This window comes from Excalfactoria chinensis, chromosome 1 (genome assembly GCF_039878825.1).
Source record: "Excalfactoria chinensis isolate bCotChi1 chromosome 1, bCotChi1.hap2, whole genome shotgun sequence".
Lineage (NCBI taxonomy): Eukaryota > Metazoa > Chordata > Aves > Galliformes > Phasianidae > Excalfactoria > Excalfactoria chinensis.
Genome location: NC_092825.1, coordinates 102,732,099 through 102,758,384, shown reverse-complemented (window position 1 = coordinate 102,758,384; position 26,286 = coordinate 102,732,099). Strand labels below are relative to the sequence as shown.

Sequence of the window (26,286 nt, the reverse complement as noted above, 5' to 3'; positions counted from 1 at the left end):
ATTTTTTCAGATATTTGTTTGGTATGTGATACTTGAATGTATCTTAGGCTGTTGTTTTATGGTCTTTGGGGGAAAAAAAAGAAAAAAAGAAAAATAAAAGGAATTATGGAGAGCTGAAGAAACATGGCTCCATTTTCAGATAAATCTTGTTAGAATTCATCAGGGTTAAGGAATGAATCGATTAGGTCTGTCAAAGCAGGAGCTAATGAATGAATGAGCTTTTACTGTTGTCCTAATTATTTATGATTAATCCAACAAAATCTATATTTTTTAACTGTTCCCATCAAGCCACAGAAAAATGAGTCTTTTGTTCATTTTTATTTTTCTTGAGTTATAGTATTTGATGATGAGGAATTGTATTGTGCAGGCACTATATACATCTTGATGAAATTCATTTTACCTTCTCTAGCATCATTCATTCAATGCTTAACTTCCATCTGGCAATCTCATAGTAGACAATGGAAAAGGTATTTTACATAACTCTATGAATGTAGGTGAACATATTACCGAGGAAAAAGGAAAAATGGTTCTTCAATGGAAAAAAAAAAAAAAAAAAAAAAAAAAAAAAAAAAAAAAAAAAGTACAGTTCCAGCTATGGCTTTTAGTTGCTGGAAGAGTATTTTCCACTATAGTTGCTGTCTTATTGCAAAATACACAAAGACTCCTGCTGGCCTTGCAAAGGGGTAAGTAATGGTATCCACAAAGTATTTAGATATATGAAAGATGCTCACAGTACACCTTTCACAGATCATTGAGATAGAAAAGTTTGTGCAGGTACCAGTAGGTCCAAGTAGAATTGCCGAGGTAAAATTGTTTTAGCTGTGGTGGCTGTAAGTCTTTACTAGGATATTCTGTTCATGCAAGCAGATGTGTTCTCAGGCAGTCCAGAAATGTGCATGAACGTGTGGGCACTCGCATAAATATCTTGCTTGATTCTCATTCCCCCCCCCCAAAAAAAGAAATGCAGAAAGTAACAGAAATGTCTAGACACAATCAGATGGTATAGAGGTTTCCTGAATCTACTTAGATTGTTAATCCAACTTGATGTGAATGTACATAGAATTTTATGCATCTAGAATTTTAGCAGAAAAAACAGTAAAGAGCTATGATGGAAATCTTGCCTTTGTCAAACAGAATAACTGTTCTTGTCTGCGGAACTGCTGTTGATTTTTTGACATCGAATTTATTGCCTAATTCACATTCACCTAATAATGTTCCCTTATTATTATGTTGCTACAGCCACTAATGCGTTCTTACACTGGAGACCTGATTTATAAAAATGGTGTGTACACAGTGATTTTTCATATCATCAGTGATGTACAGAATACTTAGAAAAGCAGTTTTAGTGATTTAAGTGCATGTTGCTATGAATTGTTTCTACGTTTGTTTTCTGTTGATGTTTTAAAGCTTAACTTAAACTTTTAAGGAAGTCAGCATATGTATCATATGTCATACTTGCAAGGAATGTATAATCAAGCTCCAGAAATTGTTACTCTTTGAAAATGAATGTGTCTGGTTTCAGTCAGCACCACAAGTTCTCTTAGTTCCAGCTTCCCATTCTGACATTTTCCTGGATCAGTTGAAATACTTTCCTAAGCATTTGACCTAGCAAGAAGTTAGGTTTCTAGTAACTGATGTGTCATGTTGAGCTACAAGTACCTTAGAAACCATCATGTTCTTCTCTTACTTTCATCTCTCTGCTCACTAAGGACAAAGATTTTCAAAGAATCAAATGTATTTTCTGAAAATGCACTGATAGTGGCCTTGAAATGGGAAAGAGACTCCTTTCTCAAAAATAATTTTCCTTCACAAAATGGAATATCTCAACAAAGATATGTAAATATATTTTGTGGTGTGTTTTCAGAACAGTAGAAAGAATATCTATGAGATGGTTATATTTACTTTTTTTTTTTCCTTCCTCTTTTTTCTTTTAATTACTACTCATTGAGTTGGGTAATTGCACACAAGTACATACGCAATCATGCAGTAGGCTTTTTTTCTGTGGTCTTAAAACTGGCTTTTTCAATGAGTGCCTATTACTATAAGTGCTCCATAAGAAAGCAATGCTCTGCTATTTTTGACTTTATTTGCTATGCAGCATAACTGTTGCATTTGCACTGGTACAAGCTGGCTCTTTGCCATGCACTTGGAGCCACAAACACATACTTTCAGCAAGGAAAATCTGCTGCTATTAGATTTTGAGTGGTGACTTTCCAAGCTGAAATAAGAAAGACCAGACTTTTTGTAAGTGGTTGCGTATTGCTGTTGAAAATGAAATTACTGTTTGTTAAATGCCCATCTCTAAGATTTAAATAATACTTAAATGAAGTTCCTGGCTTTTAAGGAAAGTGGGTATGTACTTACATGCTGAGGAAAACCATTACAGGACTGTACACTGGTCCAGGATACCTTCAGGATTTTTTGCTGGCACCATGAAGCATTTCTGTATGTTTCCAGATAAATTTCAAAGAATTTGCCAGTGGATAGACCAGTGCGAATAAGGAGTCCTGGTGTTTGTTTGATTTATGGTATTCCTTTTCTTTCTGCATTGACTTTGTTTAGGCATTCCAAAACAAAGAACTCATTGTGTAGAGGTGCTGTTGCTCTCACTTTTTGGTCTTAGACCCTTTAGTGTGGACCTGGAGATCTTCCAAAGCATTGTATTCAAACAACTGATTAAAGAGTGAACCTAGCCAGGAGTAAGTTCAGTAGTACCCATTATATAGCTTCACTAGGATGACTAGGGCTCCTTCTGCTGACACCTACTTTTAAACATTGCTAACTAGTTGTTTCATCTGTTGAGATATAGGTAGCAGAATAAATCTCTTTCTCAAAGGAGAGGCTTAAATAAGATGTAAAATGAGCTACAGTGACCTGGTGGCTTGGCCTGTGCTGAGCCGGGGTAACTATGTATGTCTCCCTAGCATAGAAGACATAGAAAGTAATTACTCAATAATTAAAGTGGTTGAATTTCTTCTGTTTGCTGGGGGGTAGTCGTATGATCATGGGAAGTTACCACAACTTTGCTAATTAACAGTAAATTCTTCAGATGCTACAGATGTGTATCTATGTGCCTGTATATGCATATAGCAATATATATGCATGCTGGCTTCTGCAGTTCTCAAGTTCATTAGATCTTTTCCATATTCAAGACTGTTTCTGCTTTTTCCTAGTTACTGTGGTATGTTCTAATGTTGACATTTCTTAGCTGTAATGTGTCCCACAAGGAAACATTTTCTGGAGCACAAGTGACTTTTTGCAGCTTAGTTACAATTATTTCCAAAGACAGGGGACTCATGAATGGACATATGAAACCCAAAGAATTAACTTGAAAAAAACTGAGCTTCAGCTTCTGTTTCAGATTGATCAGGCTGTTTGTGTGAAGTACATGAGCTTGAAGACAAGAGATTTAACCCAGAGCCATCCAGGGATACTTTTGGATAGCACACACAAGTCAGAATGCTTTTAGGGGTTACATCATGTCATACTACATGAAGTCTTATGAAACATCTAAATGTCTCGTGTCAGGTGGGATCTGTGTACTTTCTTCCATAAATCTAGTGGAGCCCATTGGATACCTAAACAGAAATATGAGACACTGCTGAAGTGATGACACAGGGGAACAGAGGGAAGAATGTGGAACATGTATCTATTTAATATTAATTCAACAAGGTAGTAAGTGAGGAGCTTTCAGACCTTTTATACAAATCATGTAATGGCTTTTATGTGTTGCTCTCTGCATCAAGAAAGGAATAGAGTGTGAAGAGCTGTCCCTGAAGAACAGCCGTGGGCAAGTCAAAGCTCATGGGTTACAGACTGAGGCAACAAAGGGAGCCTCGTGCTTGTTGTCTCCTACATACCACCAGATCAAGCAGATCCTGTTGATGAAACCTTCTTCTTCCAGTTACAGGAGGCATCACAGCTTCCAGCTCCTCAAGGAATTAGTCAACAGAATTCCCTGGGAATCTGCCCTCAAGGGCAAGGGAACAGAGCAGAGCTGGCAGATCTTTAGGAAAGCTTTCCTTAGGGCTCAAGAGATCTCCACCCCCAGGTGTAGGGTTCTGTTAGGTTGTGTAGTGGTGTAGTGGTAGGGTCAAGAAGTCCAAGGACCAACTGGAACTAGACTTGGCAAAGGATGTAAAGGACAAAAAGAAAGGCTTCTACAGTTATGTAAACCAGAAACTTGTAGCCCAGAAAGCCAACTGTATCTTGGGCTACATCCAAAGAAATGTGGCCAACAAGGTGAGGGAGGTGGTGCTGCCGCTCTGTTCTGTGCTGGCAAGACCTCAGCTAGAGTACTGCATACAGATTTGAAGTCCTCAGTACGGAAGAGATGTTGGACCACATCCAAAGGGCCACAAAAGTGATCCAAAGGATTGAACAACTCTCATAAGAGATCAGGCTGAGAGAGCTGGGACTGTTCAGTCTGGAGAAGACAAGGCTCAGGGGAGAGTTGAGAGCAAGCAGCCCTTGATTATTTAAAGGGGGACAATAAGAAGGCAGGGGAAAGGTTCTTTGACAGGGTTTCTTATGATAGGTCAAGGGGAAATGGTTTCAAGCTAAAAGAGGGGAGTTTTAGATAGGCCATAAGGAAAAAATCTTTTACTGTGATTTTGTGGTAAGGTGCTGGCACAGGTTGCCCAGAGATGTGATGGATATCCCATCCCTGTCAGTTCATTGCAAGGAAGTTGGACTAGATGGCCATTAAGGAGTCCTTCCAACTCTAACAATTCTGTGATTCTATTCTATGAGACAGAGAGAAACAGTTAAGGTAGTGGTATCTCTTGAAAAAAAAGAAAATGTTGATTTGATTTTGCAGGAATATATCTAACAACTCCTGTTCTGGACTACTTCATGCATCGTTGAATTCAGTTCAAAACTTGTCCCTTAGAGGTTATGAGGCCCACAAAAGCAGTAGTTCTGGCTGTAGCTCCCCATTTCCTTCCTCTCCTATCCCATCCCTATGGACGATGTGACCGATTTATTCACTTAAGGATGATTTCAAGGAGCATCTTTTGAACAGAAATGGAAGTAGGGAAAGTAGGATAAACATGGAGTCAGATTTTCCTTTCATATCTGTGCTAACTATGTGGAGCTGCTATTTTCATCTGCTTGGAGAATTCAGGGTGATCCAGCCTTCATCAGCTCTTGCTTCTGCAAACAATTTTTTTTTTTCCCAAATATCTTCACAAGATTCTGGTCTCATTCCAATCTCTTTAGACAAATCATAGGCTGTTTTCCTGAGGACTATGACTGTAGCAGGTTGGCAATTTTGTTCACTCTCCGTTATTCTTGTGTGGCTATTCTTAAATGCATCTGTCTGTCTGAAAGTATTCTGTATGTCCAAAAATAGCCTTCTGAAAATTCAAATAAAGCAGAATAGTCTCTGAGGAATTTTGCTAGCCTGAAGGGAGGGGAGTGAAACAGTGGGCTTATAAACAAATTTGAGGGTATAAATATATCTGTTCTTTCAGTAAGCTGTAAGTGTTGAAAAGGGTAATTGAATTTGTAGTGAAAGCACAACATACATTATACTAAAACCATAATATGGCTGACATCAGGATATTTGGTCATATATATTAGCAAAAATATGATGTCAAAAAATAGATCATATTTTACCTCATCAAGAGGGTGTTCATTATAACAGTGAGGGACAGAAAGAATTAAGCTTTTGTAAGAAACCTTCATGTATCTGAGACCACCTTTAAGACAGTTTGCTTCTGTGCAGCATGCGGACAAGGATGTAAGTAGTCTGTCTTACAGCTTAGGGGAGAAACACCCTCTGCAGTGGGTCTGCCATCTACATGTCTTCGGCTTCATTAAGTTATCTATTTATATTGATGAAATATAATAATTTTGTGGATAACTTTGGTAGGAGATAGGTTGACAAAGGATTTTTGAGCACTGCTAGGTTCCTGTTTCTCTCATTGATCTCTCCAAGAACAATCATTATTATAATGATTCTAATCCAAGCTGCTATAATATAACAGGAATAAATGCTTCTTGGTTAATATGCCTCAATTAATGGGTCACCCAGTGTAGCTGCAGCAGGTTGTAAGTAAGTAGCTTTCAGGATGTGAGCCCAAATAATTATAGGTTTTCTTTCCCTTTTTAGATGAAATGGATTCATAAGCCTTATTCAAATGAATCGCTCTCGTAGTCATTAATTATAGTATACACATGTTAATGACATCATTATCAGAAGATAACATAATGTCCCAAGGACCACGTGTCACAGTTGTCTCCTGTGCAAACAATTGTGCTTGATAACACAGCCTGTCACAAAATGTCAAAAGAAACCACATGGTGTCTTCAAGTAATTGTGAAATTATCATGTATCACAGCTATGTATGTCATAAACAATGCCATCATGACTAAATTTTTCATTAGAGTCTTGAGTGTGGGATACTGAAGGGAACAAACAATTAACATTCTGAACATCTGAAATGCAGCGCATAATGCAGCAGTGAATTGTTTAAAGCATGCCCTGTGACTGAATCAAAATATGTTAGTCATGAATTGAGGATATGCATAGTAATAGACAATGTTAAGTAGCTTTTGGAGACTTTTAGTGATTTTATTAAACAAAGGAATATATATGTATGTTTAATATTCACCATTTAGGTTGCATTTAACACCTCTTTTTTAGCGTGCATGAGGATAGTAAGATTTTAAAATTTTTCAGTAGTTTGTATTCTGCCAAGTGAGATCCTAGGGGGGAATAAAGCAGAAAATTAAAGAAAAAAGAAAGAAAGAGAAAAAAGAGGCTGCATCAGAATTTCACCCATGTGATTCTCATTCTATGCAAGTATAAGCAATCTCACTTATACCTCTGCAAAGAGAAGCTGGTGCAGCAGCAACCATTTCAAGTCTTTGGCTGGTATGTGGGTTTTCTGGCTGATAGTCACAGGAACAGAACTTTTGCCATTGTCTGAGTCAGTTGGGTTAGCGTCATCCCACATCTGCATGCTTCTGAAGGTGTTGAGATCCATCAGTGTTTCTTCAAATCATGGGCTTAAGTTCCACAGGCAGATCAGGTTCAGCATATCTTCAGTCTGGCCATATCCATACCATTTCCATCAGATCTAGTAGAATTTAAACTTGACAAGGGCTCCTTCTACTGCTGTCTAATTTTAAACATTGCTAGCTAGTTGTTTTATCTGTTGAGGTGTTGAGGATTTTTTCTGTCAAATTTCAAAGAACAAATGGATTTTCTTTATCAATTAACTGAGCAGTAAACTGCAAGTAACTCTCAAGATGAAATCTCAGAATGTTTTGATGGGTTGTTAGTAATCTGATAAATCCCTTTTAACTAGCAGTTACCAGAAAAAAAACTAGGTTTGAGTAGTTATTTGAAAATGAGTAGTAGCATGGGTATTCAACATTACATTGTGCTGTATCCATCAATCATGCAGTCTGTTCTTAGCAAGAAACCTAGAAGCAATCATCTATCGGGAAAGTAATTAAAGTAGAAGCTGAACAGAAATTACTGAAAACTACTACCTGATAGAAAAGTGATTGTTGCTTCTGATTCCACAATACCACAACCTCGTACAGTATATTTTATTTCACAAAAGACATTTTTCAGTTCTTTATGGAACAAATGAAGAAGTCAGGAATGTATTTTGAGTAAGAACTGTAATACACATTTTTACTGACTTCACTGTGTTATATAACCTCTAAGTAAATCTCATTTGTTGAAAATACCAGGAGTAGATCAAGCAGCAGTACGGAGCCATGAAACAAATGGTACCATTTCTGTGCTTATATCATAGTCTTTATAAGAGAAGCAACTCTGTTGTTTACTATAGCATTTCCACAATTAAAAATTGGCCTTGTATCTCACCAGTCTAGTTATGAAAAGAGTTATATAGCCTGTGGAGATGATAATGGAAAGCAAGGACTTTTGCCTCTTACTATTTGAAATCTCTCTGTATTCTTGGTGAATGAAGTAGCATTACTGTTAGTGTGCTTGATGCTATAAATCCAGTTTCATAACAGAGACAGATAAGCAAGAAGAGACGCTTGCATAGCAGCTGATGGCTGTTGCACTTTTTAATGAACAAAATAAACAGAAGATCTGTATGTCATAGTTGAATGATAGCAGTTGCTTGCTAAAAATTATTACTTAAGTGAATTCTTTAATTTCAAGAATGTTTGTGATCATAATTAAGATAATTAACTAACAGTTCTTGTCTTCCTTGTTTCACTTTTTTTATGTTATTGGCTTGTCCAAGTTTGCATAAATAGTTTGTCATGCTAGTAAAAGAGAGAACGGGAAGGAGAGGCAGGGGCATTTTGATTCAAGGTTGAATCCTGAAATTGGCTTGACTATACTGCTTACTCTGCGTGTTTGTAGTCTCAAACTGAATACTGAGCTAGCAAACCCATTTCAGCAATTTCTCCAAAGAGAGCACATTCCTACACAATTTTTTTTGATTAAGAAATAAGCTCTTTTCTGACAGATATATGATAGTCCAAAGTACCAACAGAACTGGTTCCAAAAAGATTCCTTCTGACTTACAAGAAACTCTAAAATGTGTCATAGAATAGACAAGACCCCTACAAAATCTGGAGGTAAGACCTCCCTCTGTATGTGACTAATGATGCTTCTATATATTGTATAGTATCATGATATTCCACTATATATGGAATTTTCCTTTTATAAAGAAATATAATATAAAAATAAAACAAAAACCAGAAACTTGGTGTTTCTACACTTGGTTGGTCTGTACCTGGATATTCTAGAACCAAACTCTTTGTGAAAATTAATAATTTACATAACAAAGTTAGATCTAAGTATTGACAGTATGTATGTCTTTTATGGATGTGATTAAAATAGAAATCTGCTTTAAACAGAAAACAGAATCTGGTTAAAATATATGTGTATATATTTATGTTGACTGTGTAACAAGCTGCTTCATTTATTATATTCAGTGCCCATTGTGTAGAATCTGTGCTCAGTGTCATTCCCTTTTTCTTATTTTGCATTATCATCGCTGCCTATTTGGCTTTTGCTGTATGTGAAAGAGGGAACAGGAGATCCTATTCATCCAAAATATGATGTAAAGGAAAAAATAAACCAAGTCCCTTTAACTCCTTACTACATTTGTGCTGTCAGAAGATATTGTGGAGGCAAGTAACCTGCAGCCCCCCATGCCATGTGCTTTGTTCTGGAGATGGATGGCTATAATTTACTCCTGCCTGAAACACTAGAATTTATGATGCCTTCCCTTGGCCAAAGGGTAAACATGGTCTCCAGAGAAATAGAAACATTTTTTTTAAGACAGTATTGAAAAGAGAAGTCCATAGGACAGCTGAAGGTCAAGGGAAAGAGACAAAGATTGTTGTTTTTTTTCATTTCCAGGTAATCAGAGTAACTCTCTTTTGACTCCATGGAAAACAATCTTTACCTCATACATAGATGCATGTAAACACAAACGCACACAAACCCCTTGACCCCAGTTACACAGAAGTACACCAGTCATATAGCAATATAGTGTCAATATTGGGAATAGCAGTAAAATTAGGCTTCAAAAATCCTTTGCACCTGTTCTTTGTTTCACAGCTGGATTAGCATATTGGTCCCTGTGAATAAGCCAAAATAACCATAACCCGAGTTCAAATTAGGGTCTAAGACATTTGGGTACTGAAGCCAACTTGTCAGCTGTTGCCTTTGTCTGGAAGCTTTAATAATTGTTCAATCTCAAAATCCTCAGTGCAAAGGCAGCCTTTAGGTTTCAAAAAAATACTTTGAAGAACAAAAATTTCTCCAAGTGGCAACCTAGCTTTAGAGTTAATTGAAACAAGTGAGATTTTACCTTTCTTATGTTCTGCCATTAAGAAGTTTATTGGTACACGTAACTCACAGAAGTATTATATTGTACATATTTATTTTATAAATGCTGCATTTATTTAAGCTCTCATAAGTCTTCAATACTAGAAATCCTTTTTTTTCCATAAGACTTGTATATTAAAAATATCTTCAAGCAAGTTATCTATCATCTTTTTCCTGGACTGTGCTGCCTTTAAGGTGATCTCCCATTCTACTAAAATCTTCTTTTTTTGACCAGCTGAAGAGATCTCTTTTTTGTGTAGAAACTTCTGGCCAGTTGAGAAGCCAAAGAAGAAAAAAAGACCTCACAGTGAAATATAAAAGTAAATTGTGAATCAACTGTTTGAGGTTTTTTTAAGCAACAAGTGGAGCTAATAGTCTGTAGGTGGTTTGACCATTCACAGACCATTCCCTGATGATCTCTGTGACAGAGAGCAAACATTGGAATTTTAACTGGAAAAACCAGATTAATATCCATTAGAATAAATTCCTTCAGATCTTTCTATTAGTTTCTTCTTCTCCCTAGCTGAATGTTCTTTCCCATCGTTCCTAAAAAGAGCAGCATTTATTGGCATCCTAAGTAACCATCTGAAGTGACGTTGAGATGAATGAAACTGCCTAATTCTGTGAACATACTCTACCTCCAGACATATGTGAATGATTTTGTGTATATACAGTACCATATCACCTTTCTGATCATATTAACATGCAGAATATATATTTTATTTCTATTTTATGTTAATGGATTTATGTAGCAAATGCCTACCTTAATATATATAGAGAGTACCTTGCTGAATTTAATATCTTTGAGTTTTGTTCTGATCACTAGAGTGTCAGATGCTATTGGGATATCTGCAGCTATCTGGTCAATAAAAACACAGTTCATCTGGAAGGCCAGGCAAGATTAGTTCTAGCAGAGCTCACTTTCTTATACATCAGTAGATAGTATTTCATGTCTTTTTAGTTCAGAATGGTGCTGTTACAGACCCAACTCACCGTGCTTAAAAGTATACTTACATGCATGAATGAGCAGTGAATGAAAACCATTAATGTCCCAGCATGCCCTGCTCACCAATACTCATTTTTGTTGTAGCAAGAGTTTCTTAGCATGTTTCTGCTTCATTTAAACCCATCAATACCTCAATTAATGCTTGCTTCTCTTCCTCTAGGAGGGACATTTATGCATGTCACTTCACAGCCTCCAAAACCTAATAGACTCGTGAGAATTACCAGGTCATAAAATATATCCTGATCAAAGCTCATGTTTTCCAGTGATATTTGGCCTTAAACAAACAAACAACAAAAACCCTACAAAATAAAACAACAACAACAAAAACACCACAATAACAAAAATGACCACTAAGTTGTTATGTTTCATTAAAGAACACTAATAGAAAGCTTAAAGAATAACAAATTCTAATAAAATGAGCACTCCCCCATGTCATTCTGCAGTCTCTGGTTTTTACTGATTTGTGTTTAGGAAGTCTCCAAAAACTAGGCCACTGTACTTTACAATTGCAATAGCAATAACTCTCTCATTAATGTGAAAACTCGATACTGTCTTGATGTCAGACTGAATTCAAGATCAAAGCAATAGAGAATATATCTAAAATTATATACTGCTAGTTTTAATTGTTCTAACAGTCCCGCTGTTTACAAACTGATGTTTATACAGGATGAAAAAAGACAGTAATTGATCTGAAAGAGAAAGTTTCCCTAGAAATGTGTATTTAATAGATGCATATTTCTAATATAAATTTTTAGGCATCCATACTTGTCAGCTGTGATGATGGTGATAAGAATGTCCATTAATTTATTGTGAAAGGAGGTGGTCTTAGTCTAAATTTTCATAAATAAAAATTTAATACACATTCACCTATTTATATTTTTTATGAATCTTTGATCACTTATTTTTCTTGACAATTAGACAACCTGTGAGAATACTGATTTTCTAGTGCCTCATGTGGATTACAATAATTTGTCACAAATTTCCACAGGCTTTTACTATAACTGACTGCAGGGAGCAGAGCTGTCAGCTTATCATTTTCCATTTTCTTTCTCTTGGTTTTTAGGAAGTAGAGTCAGACAAAATGGGAATTGAAGCTGCATGACAATGCAAAAGAAAGTCACATTCATTTTGATGCCATGTCAAAGTCAAAGGAAAGACCAAAAATTGTAAGCAGCTGCTGGTCTCTTGTTTTATTTGAAGACAGCAGTTTGCACTATACAAACATAAAACTAATGCAGGAAAAGACCTCAGGAAGAGGAAAGAATTGCCTCTGCGGTTTGAGAGAAAAGGCATTTTTTATTTTATTAATGTGTCTTTTGGTTAAAATTCATAGTTGTCATGCAAAATAAATCAACTTCTTTTTCTATAATATGACCTGAAACTGCTTCTGAGTGAATAAGATATGAAGCCTAAATGTTCACAGCCTTTACCCTGACATATTCAATCAGATCGTGAGGTGCTGGTAAAGCTGCCAAGTACTCGAGACATCATTGTCATTCTTATTAAAGCTTAGCATCAAACAAGGCCTGTTCTAGCTTGGAAATGCATGTTGAATAATACTTCTAATCAAAGTAAGTTTGTTTGTATCAGTGGAATAGCTAGCCGGAATCATCTGTTAAAGTGAATAGAAGCCTTATTCATTCCCACTTGGTGATACATTCTTTCAGGAGTTTTTTCAAGATTACCTTGTAGGGATGCTTAATGTTCTGATAGTGCAGATTTTACATATTGCTGAATCTCATGTTTAGATATGGGATTTGTGATGCAAACTTAAATAGCTGGGACATGGGCTGATCGTACTCATGTTTGCTTTTTCTCTATTATTTACATGTCCTAATTCTCATTGTTGTCACTATTCACTAAATGTAAATATGTGGTTTCAATGGTGCACAGTCTCTTCTTTCATGGCAAGTTATGCTGTTGAATTGTTAAAGGAGCTCTTGCCTATTTTCCAAAAATCTGTTCAGGTAAAAATTGCTAATGAAAAGCCAGTAGTACTCCATTTAGGGCAGGTTGGGAGTAATTGGGACCATTTCATTTGGTCTACCTTATTAAAAATAAATAAGTAGAAATACGTTCATCAACAAATTATCCAGATTTATGTAATGTATTCTGTAGACTCCTGAAACTAACACTGAAAATATAATTCAGCCTGTCACGTTAATTCATTAGTTTTTTTTCCTTTCCTACTAAAAATTCTCAGATTTATGTTTGAAACAATTTCTCCTAGTTTGAAACTTCAGCTGTAATTAATTTCAGTGGATATCCTTTTGATTTTGAAGTGTATACCATATTGATAATTTAGTGACTTGTTGACTTAGCTAAGTAATATTTCTATTTGAGAGTCATATTGTTTACACAACAAATTCATTACTAATTTTAAGCAGTAGAATAAAATATGCATTCAAAATTCACTTTCATGAAATATTTGGATATTTGAGATTGAATTTTTAAAAATATTTATCCTGAAATAATACATCTCTGAAAAGTTTCACAGTAAATAAACATGACTGGGTCACATACATGAAATTCATGTTTAAAATTACTGATTATTGAAAGAAGACACATTTTTATTATTTGCTCTGCTAATTTCCAATATTTCATTAATTAAAACTGAAGTTAAAGAAAAACAGGGTGTTCTAGGATGAGGATGAGGGCTAAGAGCAATATTTTCAACTTCTCGGGACGTCACAGTTTTGCCAAGAAACCGTATGCTTGAAGTACTATTAAATACCATTAAAGTACCATTAAGTACCCACTGATTTACAATTTTCTGCTAATTTCAGTGTACCATTTGAATACTGGAGAGATGCTACTTCAGTGAACAAAAATGTCACAACAGAAAAGGGAATGTGAAGTTAAGAATTCAAGTTATTTGCTAATTGACTTGTAGAAGTCGACTACATTTGAAAATAAGGTGATCAATAGAAAACAATTATAATGTGAGAGCTTGTCTCTTTTAAATATAAGTAATTTGGTTTTTTGAACTTTCTGTACCCAAGCAAAAGTAGGCTGGGGAAGAAGGAATTTTTGGTGTGTCATGGACAGAAGCATATTCTCACTGTATTAGGCCAGCATGCTAAATTTGACTTACATATTAAATTGGAATTGAATTTTTTTTTTTTTTTTTTTCAGAACAATTCAAATTTAGAGCAGCTTTCTCTTATCCAAATTCTTATCCTCATCCATGATGCTATGTTTACCTGAGGATGTTAAACCATTAGAGAACATTGTCCTTTATCTCTAGTTGTATGAGAAAAGCAGATGTTGTTCATCATCCATCATGAGAGCACACCTCTGCAACTGAGCAAGGCATTGCAGGTTCTTGAACAATCTGTGTAAAGGGCACTTTTGAGGGCACAGTTCACCTGATTAGATGAATACTGTTACTTTCTGTTGAGGAAGTCTTTGATAACTAGATTGGCAGAGATGCTTGCAAGATGGCTTCCACCACAATGGTAGGCATTTCCACTCTGGGGAGCTGGGAGCAGGGCTACTCCATGGATGGCTACAGTCAGACCTCAAATTGGCCATTTCAAGCATGCTTCATTGAAGAAGTAAAGGTATGTGGGAGCTACACTCAGCCAGGCAGAAATCCTGAAACTAGGAGAAGTGGAGGATCAGATTGGATATTAGGAAAAAATTCTTCACTGTGAGAGTGATTGGGCACTGAAACAAACTCAGCAGGGCAGCTGTCCCCATGCCTGTCAGAGTTTAAGAAGTGTCTGGACAGTGCTCTCTGACAAAGAGTGTGTGTGTTTGAAAAAATATGAGAGGATCCACATTTAGATGGAACATTTTAAGACATCTAAATAATCTCAATATACTTCTAAATGCATTCATTCAAATTCTTTTTAAGACATCCTAGGAGAATATCTCATACATATATACCATAGATTCAGTTTGCATGTTTACAGTTTTCTAGATTATTTTGTCAGAACAGAGACAGTATATTTAACTCAGTTATTTGCATCAGTAATTTGATTAAAGATAGTTGGAGGATGAAGAAATACATTGCCTAAAATATCTTTGGGAACATGGCTTTGTTACCAGAAATCTTTTGACACAGAGGAAGATAAAAAAGAAGAGCTTATGATTTAGGACCATTGGAGATAAATCGTGAAGAGTGAAAAATTAGCTTTTGAGGAAGGGGAAATATTTAGCTGTGAGGCATTGCTATGGTAATAAGGAATCAGTGTGGAAGATTATGTGACAGGAAGGGAAGGATAAGAGGGGATAAAGCTGCATCTGAAGAATGAAGTCATCTTTCTTTATGCATTTTTATGCTGTTCTTATTAAGAAAGTTTGGTGGAAAAGAAATTGAGCTTCTGTAGCCAGCCTCTGTTTTTAAAAATGAAGCAAGATGGTAATTTCATTTGGTCATGTTAACCATGAGGGGCCTCTTGGTAGACACTTGTATCGGAGAGTGGAATGTGAAGTCTCTGAGACAGACTCCTCAAGGTACATGGCATTTAAATTCAGTTCCTGCATCCCATTTTTTGGTGGGGTACACAATGTGATGATACCTGAGAAGGTGAAAGGTAAATCTGCCAGTGTAAAGCTCACTTGCTCAAAATGCTGAGACCGCCTGCCACAAGGCATGGGCACCGCAAGTGCTCAAGCACCTTGTAGGGAAAAAAAAAATCAGAGTAGGCTAAGTACTCTCCCTTCATCACTAGAGGGCAATGGGATATTTGAAGTAGAAGTAGGGAGTTACTGAAGGGACAGAAGACTGCATTTTTAGAAAAAAATATGTAATTTAGGGCACTTGAGATGTTGGAAAAAATTTCTTTAGGGATGGGAAATGAGACTGGAGAAAGAAAATGTGCCTGTAGGGTTTAGGAATCACGTGGAAACATGAAGAGGTTGCAGTGGGAGACAGACAGGGAGAAATGCAGACAGGGAGAACTGAAGGGAACTAGAATTTGTTCCATTGAGGGAAAATGAGACAGATAGATGTGCAAAAGTGCTGTAAATGAAGAAGTAAGGGATGCATTGGAAGCCTGAAGGATTATGGAAGAAAGAAATGGGGTGACAAAAACTAATGATGGTAATGTGGATTCTTTAATAACCTGCCACTCATCTGAATTGGGTCTCTTACTGCATAAAGGAATATATCGATCTAGTTTAAGTGTTGCAGATGAAAGCAGATATATTCAAGTGCACATACCTATGTATATGGGGCCCACAAATTGACAACTGTTGAGATTTAATAGTTACTTTGTTCAGACACAAAAAGATGATGTCCCCAGAAAGTGCATTCCTGATACCCTTGTTGTGAGTATCAGTATCTGGAAAGAATTCAGGTAAAACTGAAGCTATTTCCTTTATCTAGACAATGGTATCAGACTTGCCCTAATTTTCTGTTCTGATCATTCATCATTTCTACTCTTCTGATGCTTTTCTTTGACAAAACTAATTGGTGTGTAATAGCAACATAGTCAAAAAGACATAAATTGTCACTAATTTACATCACTGCCTAAAGAGCCTCATGTCTTACACAAGACTTTCCTAAGCACTTCTTCCTGTAATTAGATCCCACTCGTAATTCTAACCCACAGCTCTGCAACCCTGATAATTTTAAAATCAGTTTATTATGGTTCAGGAGTCCTTTGCACAGAAATGGCTGCATCCTGACATACTGTCATATTCAAGCATCAATAGCTCTGACATGTGAAAAGGTCATGCCACCAAATATTAACATTTCAAAATAGAAATTTTAGTAATTCATTTAAATAAGGGCTTTTTGTTGTTGTTGTTTTGGTTTTATTTTGTTTTGTTTTGTTTTCTGTCTGGTAGTAATAGAAGAAATCTATGCAGGAGGAAGAACTGAGAAGGTCTCAGACCAGCTTCTCTGCCAGTGTCATCTTCTTAAAATTATACCCAGAGAAGTTCAGATGGAGTGAGTAAGTTGTGATAAGGAGAGGCGAGTGTTCATGCATAAAAATGAGTATGCATAGCATAAAAACAAGCATCATAGAGCTAGAGGCAGATCTAGAGTACAGGACCTTATCAAACAGGCTTTTTATGAGCACCTCAAATACTTCAAAAGGGGTGGACTGATACATTTAGAGGAGAGCAGTTCTGAGTATTATCAAGGGCTTTCTAGATCCTCTCAAACAAATAAATTACCATAACTAAAAGACAGACTTCTAGATATTGTTTTTTCCTTCTCACAAATACCTAACTGCTATTAACTGGTGGACAAATAATATGTTAAGAAAAAGACAAACTAAAAAATAACATACTGTTTAAAAAAATATGAATTATCATTCCAAAATATGGAAATACTTATATTTTAAGTCTATTCTTGTTAGGCAAGAGAGTACTTTACAACTTTAAAAAAATTTAGATTCCTGAATAGTTAATGAGATTGACAATTCTGTCTCAAATGTTCTTCAGATTCTACAACTGACTTTCAGATGTATTAAGCACAAAATAGGTTTGTGTTCAGTTTAATTATACTTGCAGTTCAGTACAGTTTAGTTATGTGCCCAGCACACACATGGACCGTAAGTCCTTTGGTGCAGTCCCTCTTTTCATTTTGTGATCTCCTGGCTTAATGGAGCCCTCATTTTGATAGGCCGTTACTGTCATATGCAAGGATATAGCATATATCTGTCAGCAAATAAAACAAGTAAATGTACTTTCTATTAGCTTTGTGTGCATTTGTGATGAATGTATAATAATATGACTGCCTCTCCAGGAGGAATAAGAAATTTATATCAGTTCTTTATTGGCCCAATTTCTGAATGCTTATTATTTACAATAGGATTATGTGCTGTGAATATTTTAATCATGGTACAGATTTTCCTGTGGGCAGCAAAATTAATGGAGCCAGGTTTTGGATGTTCATCTTTCTCTGTAGCCACGCTGTCCAGTCCAAGGTCCTCTCTGCTAAGTTCCCGTTTAGGCTCATCTTCACTCTTAAGAGTTTCTCACATAAAAGTAAAATTCTTTCTCACATTTTTGACCATCTGGTCAAACGTGAACAGACCGAATGAGACCAGAGTGGAAGGTCAACACTGTGACATGATATCTCACTGAAATGCCATCTTTGTTGCTTTGTCTGATTTTAGTTCCAGCTATGATAACATCCTATCCAAACACCACCCTGGCAACACAAGGTCAAAAGAAGGAGATGAGCTGCACAGCACATGGAGAGAAGCCCATCATAGTTCGCTGGGAGAAAGAGGACCGAATCATTAACCCTGAAATGTCCCGTTACCTTGTTTCCACCAAGGAAGTTGGAGACGAAGTGATATCTACTCTACAGGTAAGAAAATAAAGTGACCCATGACTCATTTACATGTGTGAGATTATTGGCTGGTTTGATTCTGATGGGGATGCACAGCTACTTCTGTCCTAGAAGGACAGAGCCCCATCCATGACACAGTCTTGATGAGCTAGGTCACCAAGAGAAGGTAGAGGAAATGTCTGCATCTATCTCCCAGGAAAATCACTCCCCATTTCCATCTTCTCATGCTCCAGAGCCAATAAGAGAACAAGCCTGACTCACAACCCCTATCATCCTTTGTCTCAGTAGCAAAACAGCTAATGCCTTGGCTTGTCCTTCCTTAGAGTGGCTTGGCTCAGTTTTGAGTACACTGCCAAATAAGCATTGAATGAATATCTGATAGCTAATTCAACGTGCATCAGACTTACCTTCACCAAAATCATTAAGTTGTTCTGATATGAAAATGCTGTCTTCTAAAGTAGTATCTTTTTTCTCCCTCTCTTTCACTCTGTGGGACTTGTGAGCTACTATTTTACAAAGTTGGGTTAGTCATCAGATTCAAAGTGAGATAGGAGGAAAAGACACATAGATAAGTAAGTAGTAAGTAACCTATCTACAGCTACCAGTAGTATTTGACACTCATCATATACAGTAGCAGATGTGATCAAGCCAGATAGCAAGTGGTCATAATCTCCATCTTCACTTCTGCTTCTCTCATAGACAGGTCTTTGGTGATGTGGCAAGCATGCATCTTGATGTGGTTTATAAATCTGTATGTGGGTCTCTATGAACTCCTAAGTGGTTGATATAAGTTGCTTTGAGGAACTGCATGAGTAACACTGCTGATTTGTGGACTTAACCCCTGCTCTGCCCCCTGTCTCCCCCCCCCCTCCCTCCAATGTTATGGTTGCAAAGGAAACTCTTGCTATTCTGGTGTCGCTGGTGGGGTAATGATATTGTCCTCACTTTACCAGTATACAACCTTTTCCACTCACATTTGAACTCTGACAGCACAAGCAAGTTTCCAGTCCATTCCTTTATATTTTCACATGTGCTTTAGAAAATGATATTTATTTTAAATTGCTAATATATATTATTTGTAAAATATCTTGATTTCCATTTTTTCAGCCATATTCCTAAAAGCATTTTCACAGTCTCACAAATAATTCTCTAGCTTTCTAATGGTTCTATCTGTATTCTGTTTTAACTCTGAAGATGTATCTCTTTCTTTTCTGGTCAAAAATTGTGTTGGATGGTATCCAGTAAAATTTTGGTTTTGCTGTCTGTGAGGGAGCTCTGTCATGGATTTTTATGAGTTAGGACAAGATTGAACGTGTACATACTAGTATAATTGAATTGTGTATATTATTTAATTACAGAATAGACCTATAGACATCTCTGCCTTCATTCCATATTGATTGTAATAGGATAGTGCCTGGTTGCAAAAGAGTATTTATTTTGGGAGGGCTGGAGACCTGCTTGGTGAATTCTCTTCTGAAGCAGTTGTATGTATTTGTGGCATCCTACGTCCATATCTTTGTTACATACAAAAAACTTTGAATTCTGAGAGAGAAAATACTCTCAAATAAGAAAATGAGGGATTAAGATTTTCTTTGAAGCTTTTAATTCGGTGCTCTTTTGTGCGTGCATGATGATGTGATCTTTAGTTGTGTACTCAGCTTTTATTTTTTCTGCAGGACCCCTGCCTCAGTCAGGCATGACTTGGATTTTCTCTGGAGTTGAATTAGGGTTGAGTAATGAAAGACACTGTGTGATGCAAGGCTGATCATTGAAACCAAACTTTTCACAGGTGGCCAATAATTGTGTGTTCTTTGTTTTCTAGGTACTTGCCTTGAGCCCTTGGGGTCTGATTTGCAGAAGTACTAAGCCCTCATAGCTGCAGCTTAACTGAAAGGAAGCTGTTATGAACACATGAAATGCTATTTATTGCTAAGGACTCTGAGGGGGAAAAGAAGGCCCTAGATGTATCAGATTGGGCTCTGATTTTTTTTTTTTTTGTTTTTCTAGCTTAAAACTCAGCCACATATGCAACTTATCTGAGCAGTCACCACATTTCAGATGGTAACTCTCCAATATCCTTATAGCAAGAGGGAAATAAATCCCTTCGTTTTAGCCAGTGGTGAATAAGTGTTGCACTCATATTACCTTGGCTTTTCTGAGGAATAAAGAGCACAAGGAGTTACCATGGCTGAGCTAATAAGTGGCAACTTGTCAAGCAGCCACAAACATTATCATATGTCTGGTTTCTTAATTCCCCATACAAAATGGTGGTAATACTCTTCATGATGTCAGGGGTTTATGAAAATACATTCTCTCATGTTTCTGAAATGAGTATTGAACAGGAAATGCTTTGAGAGAATAAATAAGTCTATCTTCAGGGCACAGTTTGAACTGTGTGCAGTAAATAAAGTGTGGAGAGCACATTGAATGATAAGAAAATGGCATTCAGAATATCTGCTCATCTATAGAATCTTCTCTCTCCTGTACTTTGAATGTTGCAGTGGTCCTGCAGAAAAATATCATTATGATCACGTATGTAAAGAAAATACAGTTTTCTATGTTAAATAACAAATTCAAAAGAAAAACCACCCAATTTTTTTTTTTAATGAAGCATCATTCTGAATGCTGCAGGATTGACCAGCAGTGTTTGACCCTTTATTTCCTCCACACAGACTTCAGCCACTTGAATTATTTTCAAAAGTAACCGGAAAATTTTCAAGGCAGCAGGAGGCACCATTTTGTATGGAAAATTTCAGCCAACTGCTAAATGCTTGGCAAAATAAGAGTGACTGGAAACAAGGCTCCTAATGAGAAGCAACAGGAATAGGTGATGCTCCAGCTCCTCTCTACACATGCAGAGCTGATAGCCTGCTTCCTCAACCCCAAGTGTTGCTAGTTTTGATAAGCCTTACTATTTTGGATGCTTTATTGTGCATATGTATGTAAGTGTATAACATACAATATCTATTTACTACTGTCAAATAATACAGTTTGTACAATTTTTCTTGCACCACACAGAAAAGCTGTTGGTTTATTTTCTCTGCATGTTGTTCAATCAATCACTTCCTTTCAAACCACCTATAGATTTTGCCAACTGTGCGTGAAGATTCTGGCTTCTTTTCCTGCCATGCCATCAATTCTTATGGGGAGGATCGTGGAATAATTCAGCTCACTGTGCAAGGTAGGAAGAGGACAACATAAGGAAAAATACACAGCTATTGTAGTACAGTAAGTGTATGCCATGCTCAGAAATCTGTTGGGGGAGGGAGGCCCTGGTTCCTAATTAAGTGTATTCCTCATTGTCAAAGAAATGAGGAGCTGCATTAAGATTCTCAGTCTCTCATTTTCCAGATTACAAATTAAATCAAAACAAAGGATAAGCTCCAGAGTCTTTCTAGGTCTGTACAAATTAATAAGCAGAGTTTTTTTTTCTTAAATACACTAGCTGATGATGTACTAAATATATTTAAAACTAACATCTTCAGTAGGAAGAGCAAGCACATGATGGTTACTTCTGGGGGAAGGGATAGAGGAATGCCTTGTTTTCAAAAAAAACCAAATGTGCTTAAAACCCCACTAAAACATAAACAATCTGATTTTATTTATGAAGAAGTGTTAAACCTACTGTGTATCAAGAAACAAAATATTTCAAGTTTAATTAGTCAAAGTAAATTTCAGTCAGTTTGTACAATACAAGCTCTAGGAACCTGTGTTGCCTGGGGCTGGGTTTCCCCTTCTGCAGGGTTTGGCTCAGGCAGACAGCAGCAAATTGTGGAGCAGCCAAGGTGACAGTATTTGAGATGCAGAGCAGAGGTGGGACTTGGCCACTGGCCACTGCTTACTTCTATGATGCTTGTTCCTCTGCTTGTATGCCTATGAGCATCAACACAGCTAGTCTCCAGAACTTGCAAATTTCTTTTTCCTCACTGAAGAGTTCATGTATCTGCAGATTAATCACAGGATCGTAGAAAATGCTGAGTTGGAATGGACCCACAAGGGTCATCAAGTCCAACACCTGAAGCAGCCCTATCAGTAAATTCAGGTGGAATTTGGGTCAGGCTCTCAATTACACCTGAGCTCTTTTTACATTGCCTTGACAAGTTAAAAGGACACTAGATTCAGTACAAATGCCCTTTATTTACATCCTTAATTCTATAGAATTAGAAAGAGGCTATTGTGTAGTTAAGTCTTTTAAATACTCATTAAATTGATTGTTAATAAATTAAGACTTTAAACACACTCAAAGAGTCAGAATTCTTCCTCCCTTCCTCTACCAATTTCAGTAGTTTAGTATTAATATTTCTATCACCAGCTTTTATGTAGAAGCCATGAAAGTATCTGTAAAATACAGTGTTCAAGGCAAAAATATTTCCCAGAATGAACAGTCCAATCTGGAGCGCTTTTAAGGAAATACAGCTACATGTTGCATGTTAGAAGGTTAAACAGAAGTTAGTATTCAATATTACATCAGCCTTAGTTTAAAAGAGCCTTTTCATTCCTCTCTTGGGTATTCTTCAGTGAGTGATTAACTGGCTTGGGGTACTAATGAGTGACTGGAGAATTCAGCATGAAAGCTTACCTCCAGTAAGCCTTGTCAGTGCCATGCTCATTAGTGTTATCTTGTTATGGACATGAACTTTCCTCTGACTAAAACTGTGTATGTATATTTACTCAGAGCCCCCTGACCCTCCTGAGATAGAAATCCGAGAGGTGAGAGCACGCAGCATTGCCCTCAGATGGACCATGGGATTTGATGGAAACAGCCCTATCACTGGCTATGATATTGAATGCAAGAACAAGTCAGGTAGGAAATAATCTTCCTCTGAAGTAACCCCCATCACTTTCTTCATCATTGCATTTGTATTATAAAAGATAATCCATCCATAAATTGAAAATGCCTGATGGAAAATTTTGCTGTGGTTTACTTAGTCTTTCACAGTCAAATTTATCATCATTTGTTGTCTTGTTTTGAAATAACGACATCATTATGTGTTACAACTGCTGCTTTTTCCATTTACTTGGGAAAGAGACAGGTAAGAAGGATAAATTTTGTTATCAAAATAAAGGCATACTAAGTGGTAGATGGTAATGATGATTTTACTAGCTGATTCTTGATCCCTATCTTTTCTCCATTTGGATTTTTCACCCTATAGAAAAACACCTCTCTTTATCATATTCTCCTATAGTGGTGATTCTTTGTTGTATTCTATCAATATGTGAATACATGGCGTCTTACCAGGAAGGTTAGCAATGAGTCTGGATAATTTCTAGTTGAAAAAAAGGTTTGTGGTTGTTTGCTAAAGCACCATGCTGAGTTTTCAGTAACGGGTAAGAAATACTCTGAAGGATAAGAGCAATGCAAGCACAGACCTTTCTGCTAGGTCACCCTATAGTCGCATCAGTGAGCATCTAAGGAGACGAGTATGATTACCATAAAAAAAAACAACTACAACAACTCCACAATTTGGGAAAATATTCCTGTTAGGGTAGATATTTTAAAATCATCTTTTTCTTGAGCTCTTTGTTTGCTGAAATCTATAAAATATTCAAGCTATGTTGGAAATGTGTTTGTGTTGTGGGATCATATTTAAAGTTAAGCACAGTGATAAGCAGTGTCCTGGAGTCATATTTTGAGAAGGGAGATTGTAACAGGAGAACATTTTCATATTCCAAGTATGATTAAAAAGACGCTGAGTAATTATATTATACTGCCTTTTGTTGGAGTTAGTGGCACTATTTTTAAACAGACATAGGAATGCTGTATGTGACGTGGTAAGTGAAACACTCAGTTTATGTATACAGCTGTAGTATTTTTATAGTCTCTTTTTATTTCTGAGATGTAAAAACTAAAAATATATTCTATTAAGTATCTTTACTATCCTTCATTTGTCTACATTGTGTATTTCCTTTCTGCCTTACTTTGTTAAGTAGAAGTCTTAAATCATCAATCACTGTTTTCACATGGCTTTCTAAATGAAATTGATAATGTACAGGTGGACATGGTAACTGAGAGGTTACATGTAGAAACACCCTTCTGAGTCTGTGGCTAGGAGACATGAACTAGCAAGGATACCTTCAAGGAACATGCATCAAAGCTCCCAGGCTTTGTTTTGTCTTTGTTTCTTTTCTTTCCACCCAAGCCCTTATCCCAGAGCAATGTTTGAAAGTCATACTTTTTTCCATGTGTATGAAGATAAATACTTGAGGACATACCCTGAAAAGAGCGGATTATCTTCCTACAAACAACAGAAACATTCTTTTATAACATCTGGGGCTGAATATTTGGAGAAACTAGGATCAATTTTTGGGATTCTTGCTCACAATTTTTTCACAATTATTAAGATAGAACACTGAAGATGGTTACTTGAAACTTCTGGTTTAGACAATTATATTTGTAATGCGGGACATCAAACAAGGTGTGAAATGTTCAATCTTCATGGCTCCTCTGACAAAAACATCTTTTGCTAGATGGTACTTTCCCATCATGTGACTGAAGAGATGCTTTTGTATGTCAATTTGACTGACTAATCGGGTTGTGCCAAAGCTGGGGGAGAACATGAAGAGAGGCATGGCCAAAATAATCGGCATTTTGAGAATTAACATGGCAAGCAGTATTTAGCAATTACATTTGAAGGAAGTCTACCCAATCATAGCTCACTCTAGGTTGTTGACTTTTGTGTGGTATTTTTTTTCACCATTTTCACTTGCATGGCAATTGTTTAACTGTTATCCATTCTTGGACAGCACAGATTTATGAATGATAAACTGAAATCCAATGTGCAAAAAAGCAGGAAGCACCGGAATCAGGAATCAATGTGTAGTCTAAGTCACAATGTGACATGGAGACCACATGGGGCATAGGGGTGACTGGATGATGCAACGCGGTCCTTTTCTGTGCTAAGCTACTAGGAAGACCACTTTTCTCTCTTTGAGAAAACAAAAACAAACAAAAAGCTTCTGCCACGAAGTCTTACAGATACACCTCAACAGGTACCAAATCACTGTTAGGATGGTGAGAACTTTCTTCTGTAGCCTATAGAGTTCCTTGCTCACACAGCCCAGAAAGCACTCCAGAACAATGTCTTAGAGGTTACTTCTGCCTAGCAGTGACAAGGGCTGTATCTTATGCTCTCTTTTGTTGCTGGAAGGTATTTTTCAGTTGCATAGTGTTTCATTTCTCCAGACTCTTCATGAATGAGAAGGTTAGGTATTTTTCTTTTAACTGCATCAGATGGCATAACTCTGGTATAATTACTTGATTCCAAAAACTGGTTTCCAGACATAAGGCCATTGAGTCATAGAATGGCTTGGTTTAGAAGGGACCTCCATGGTAATCAGGTTCCAAACCTCCTGACACAGGCAGGGTTGCCAAGTGCCAGATCAAGTACTAAGCAAGGCTGCTCAGGGTGATGTACTGCAACTAAAAGTAGATTTCTATGCTAAGCCTAGTGCTGAATTTTCAATGTGTGTTGCTCGTTCTAAGGACTCAGAAATGGGTGTACAGCAGGATGCATCTCTAGACTTTTCAAGAAGGAAAACTGAAAAACTTTCCTGTTTCACAGAATGTTTGGGTGACCATGTATCATGCATGGACTTTACTACATGGTACAAAACTCACATATCCTTTCTATCCCTGACATGCTACCTAGTAATGAAGACCAATTAAATACCTTCTAGAAAGAATGTGGAATTGTCCTTTGTATATCTAGATGTGTTTTTATGGTCAAGTTGCAGTGCAGGTCCCATATGAATAAACATAATATTTCAGGCCATTTCAATGCTTAGACACAGTTACTGTCTGTACAGAAATGTGCCTGTGGCACTCAGACCTGGCCCTTCATTGATACCATTGATGTGTAGATACTGGATCTTTCCATCTGAAGTGTGCAAATATTTTGAAGATGAGAACTGGTATGTGGGTGTTTCTTTATGCCTGTCTCCTCACCCTTTTTGTTTTTGACACCTTTATGGAAAATTAAGGTGCAGACTGAACATCAGTTTAGTTTAGGACTCCGTTTGGAGGCAGAGGACGGTAGTCTGTGCTTCCCTGGGCTCCCTGCTCCCTCAGGATGGTTTTGCAGCCAGGTGCAGTGTAAGGCTTTGTCACTAGATGGCAGCGAAGGCAAAGACACCTCACCCAGCGTGGGAAGAGACACTCATTTTCCTGAAATTAGAATCGAAGAA

At 36.9% G+C, this 26,286-nt stretch overlaps 1 protein-coding gene across 2 annotated transcripts in view; it reads left to right on the top strand.

Moving 5' to 3' along the window:
- DSCAM (DS cell adhesion molecule) overlaps window positions 1–26,286 on the top strand; it is a 424,636-nt gene that overhangs the window by 305,208 nt on the left and 93,142 nt on the right. For both annotated transcript variants that reach the window (XM_072332968.1, XM_072332974.1), the window contains exons 12-14: window positions 17,924–18,120; window positions 21,187–21,283; window positions 22,778–22,906. In XM_072332968.1, coding sequence (XP_072189069.1) covers window positions 17,924–18,120; window positions 21,187–21,283; window positions 22,778–22,906 — 423 coding nt within the window. The remainder of the gene's footprint in view (window positions 1–17,923; window positions 18,121–21,186; window positions 21,284–22,777; window positions 22,907–26,286) is intronic.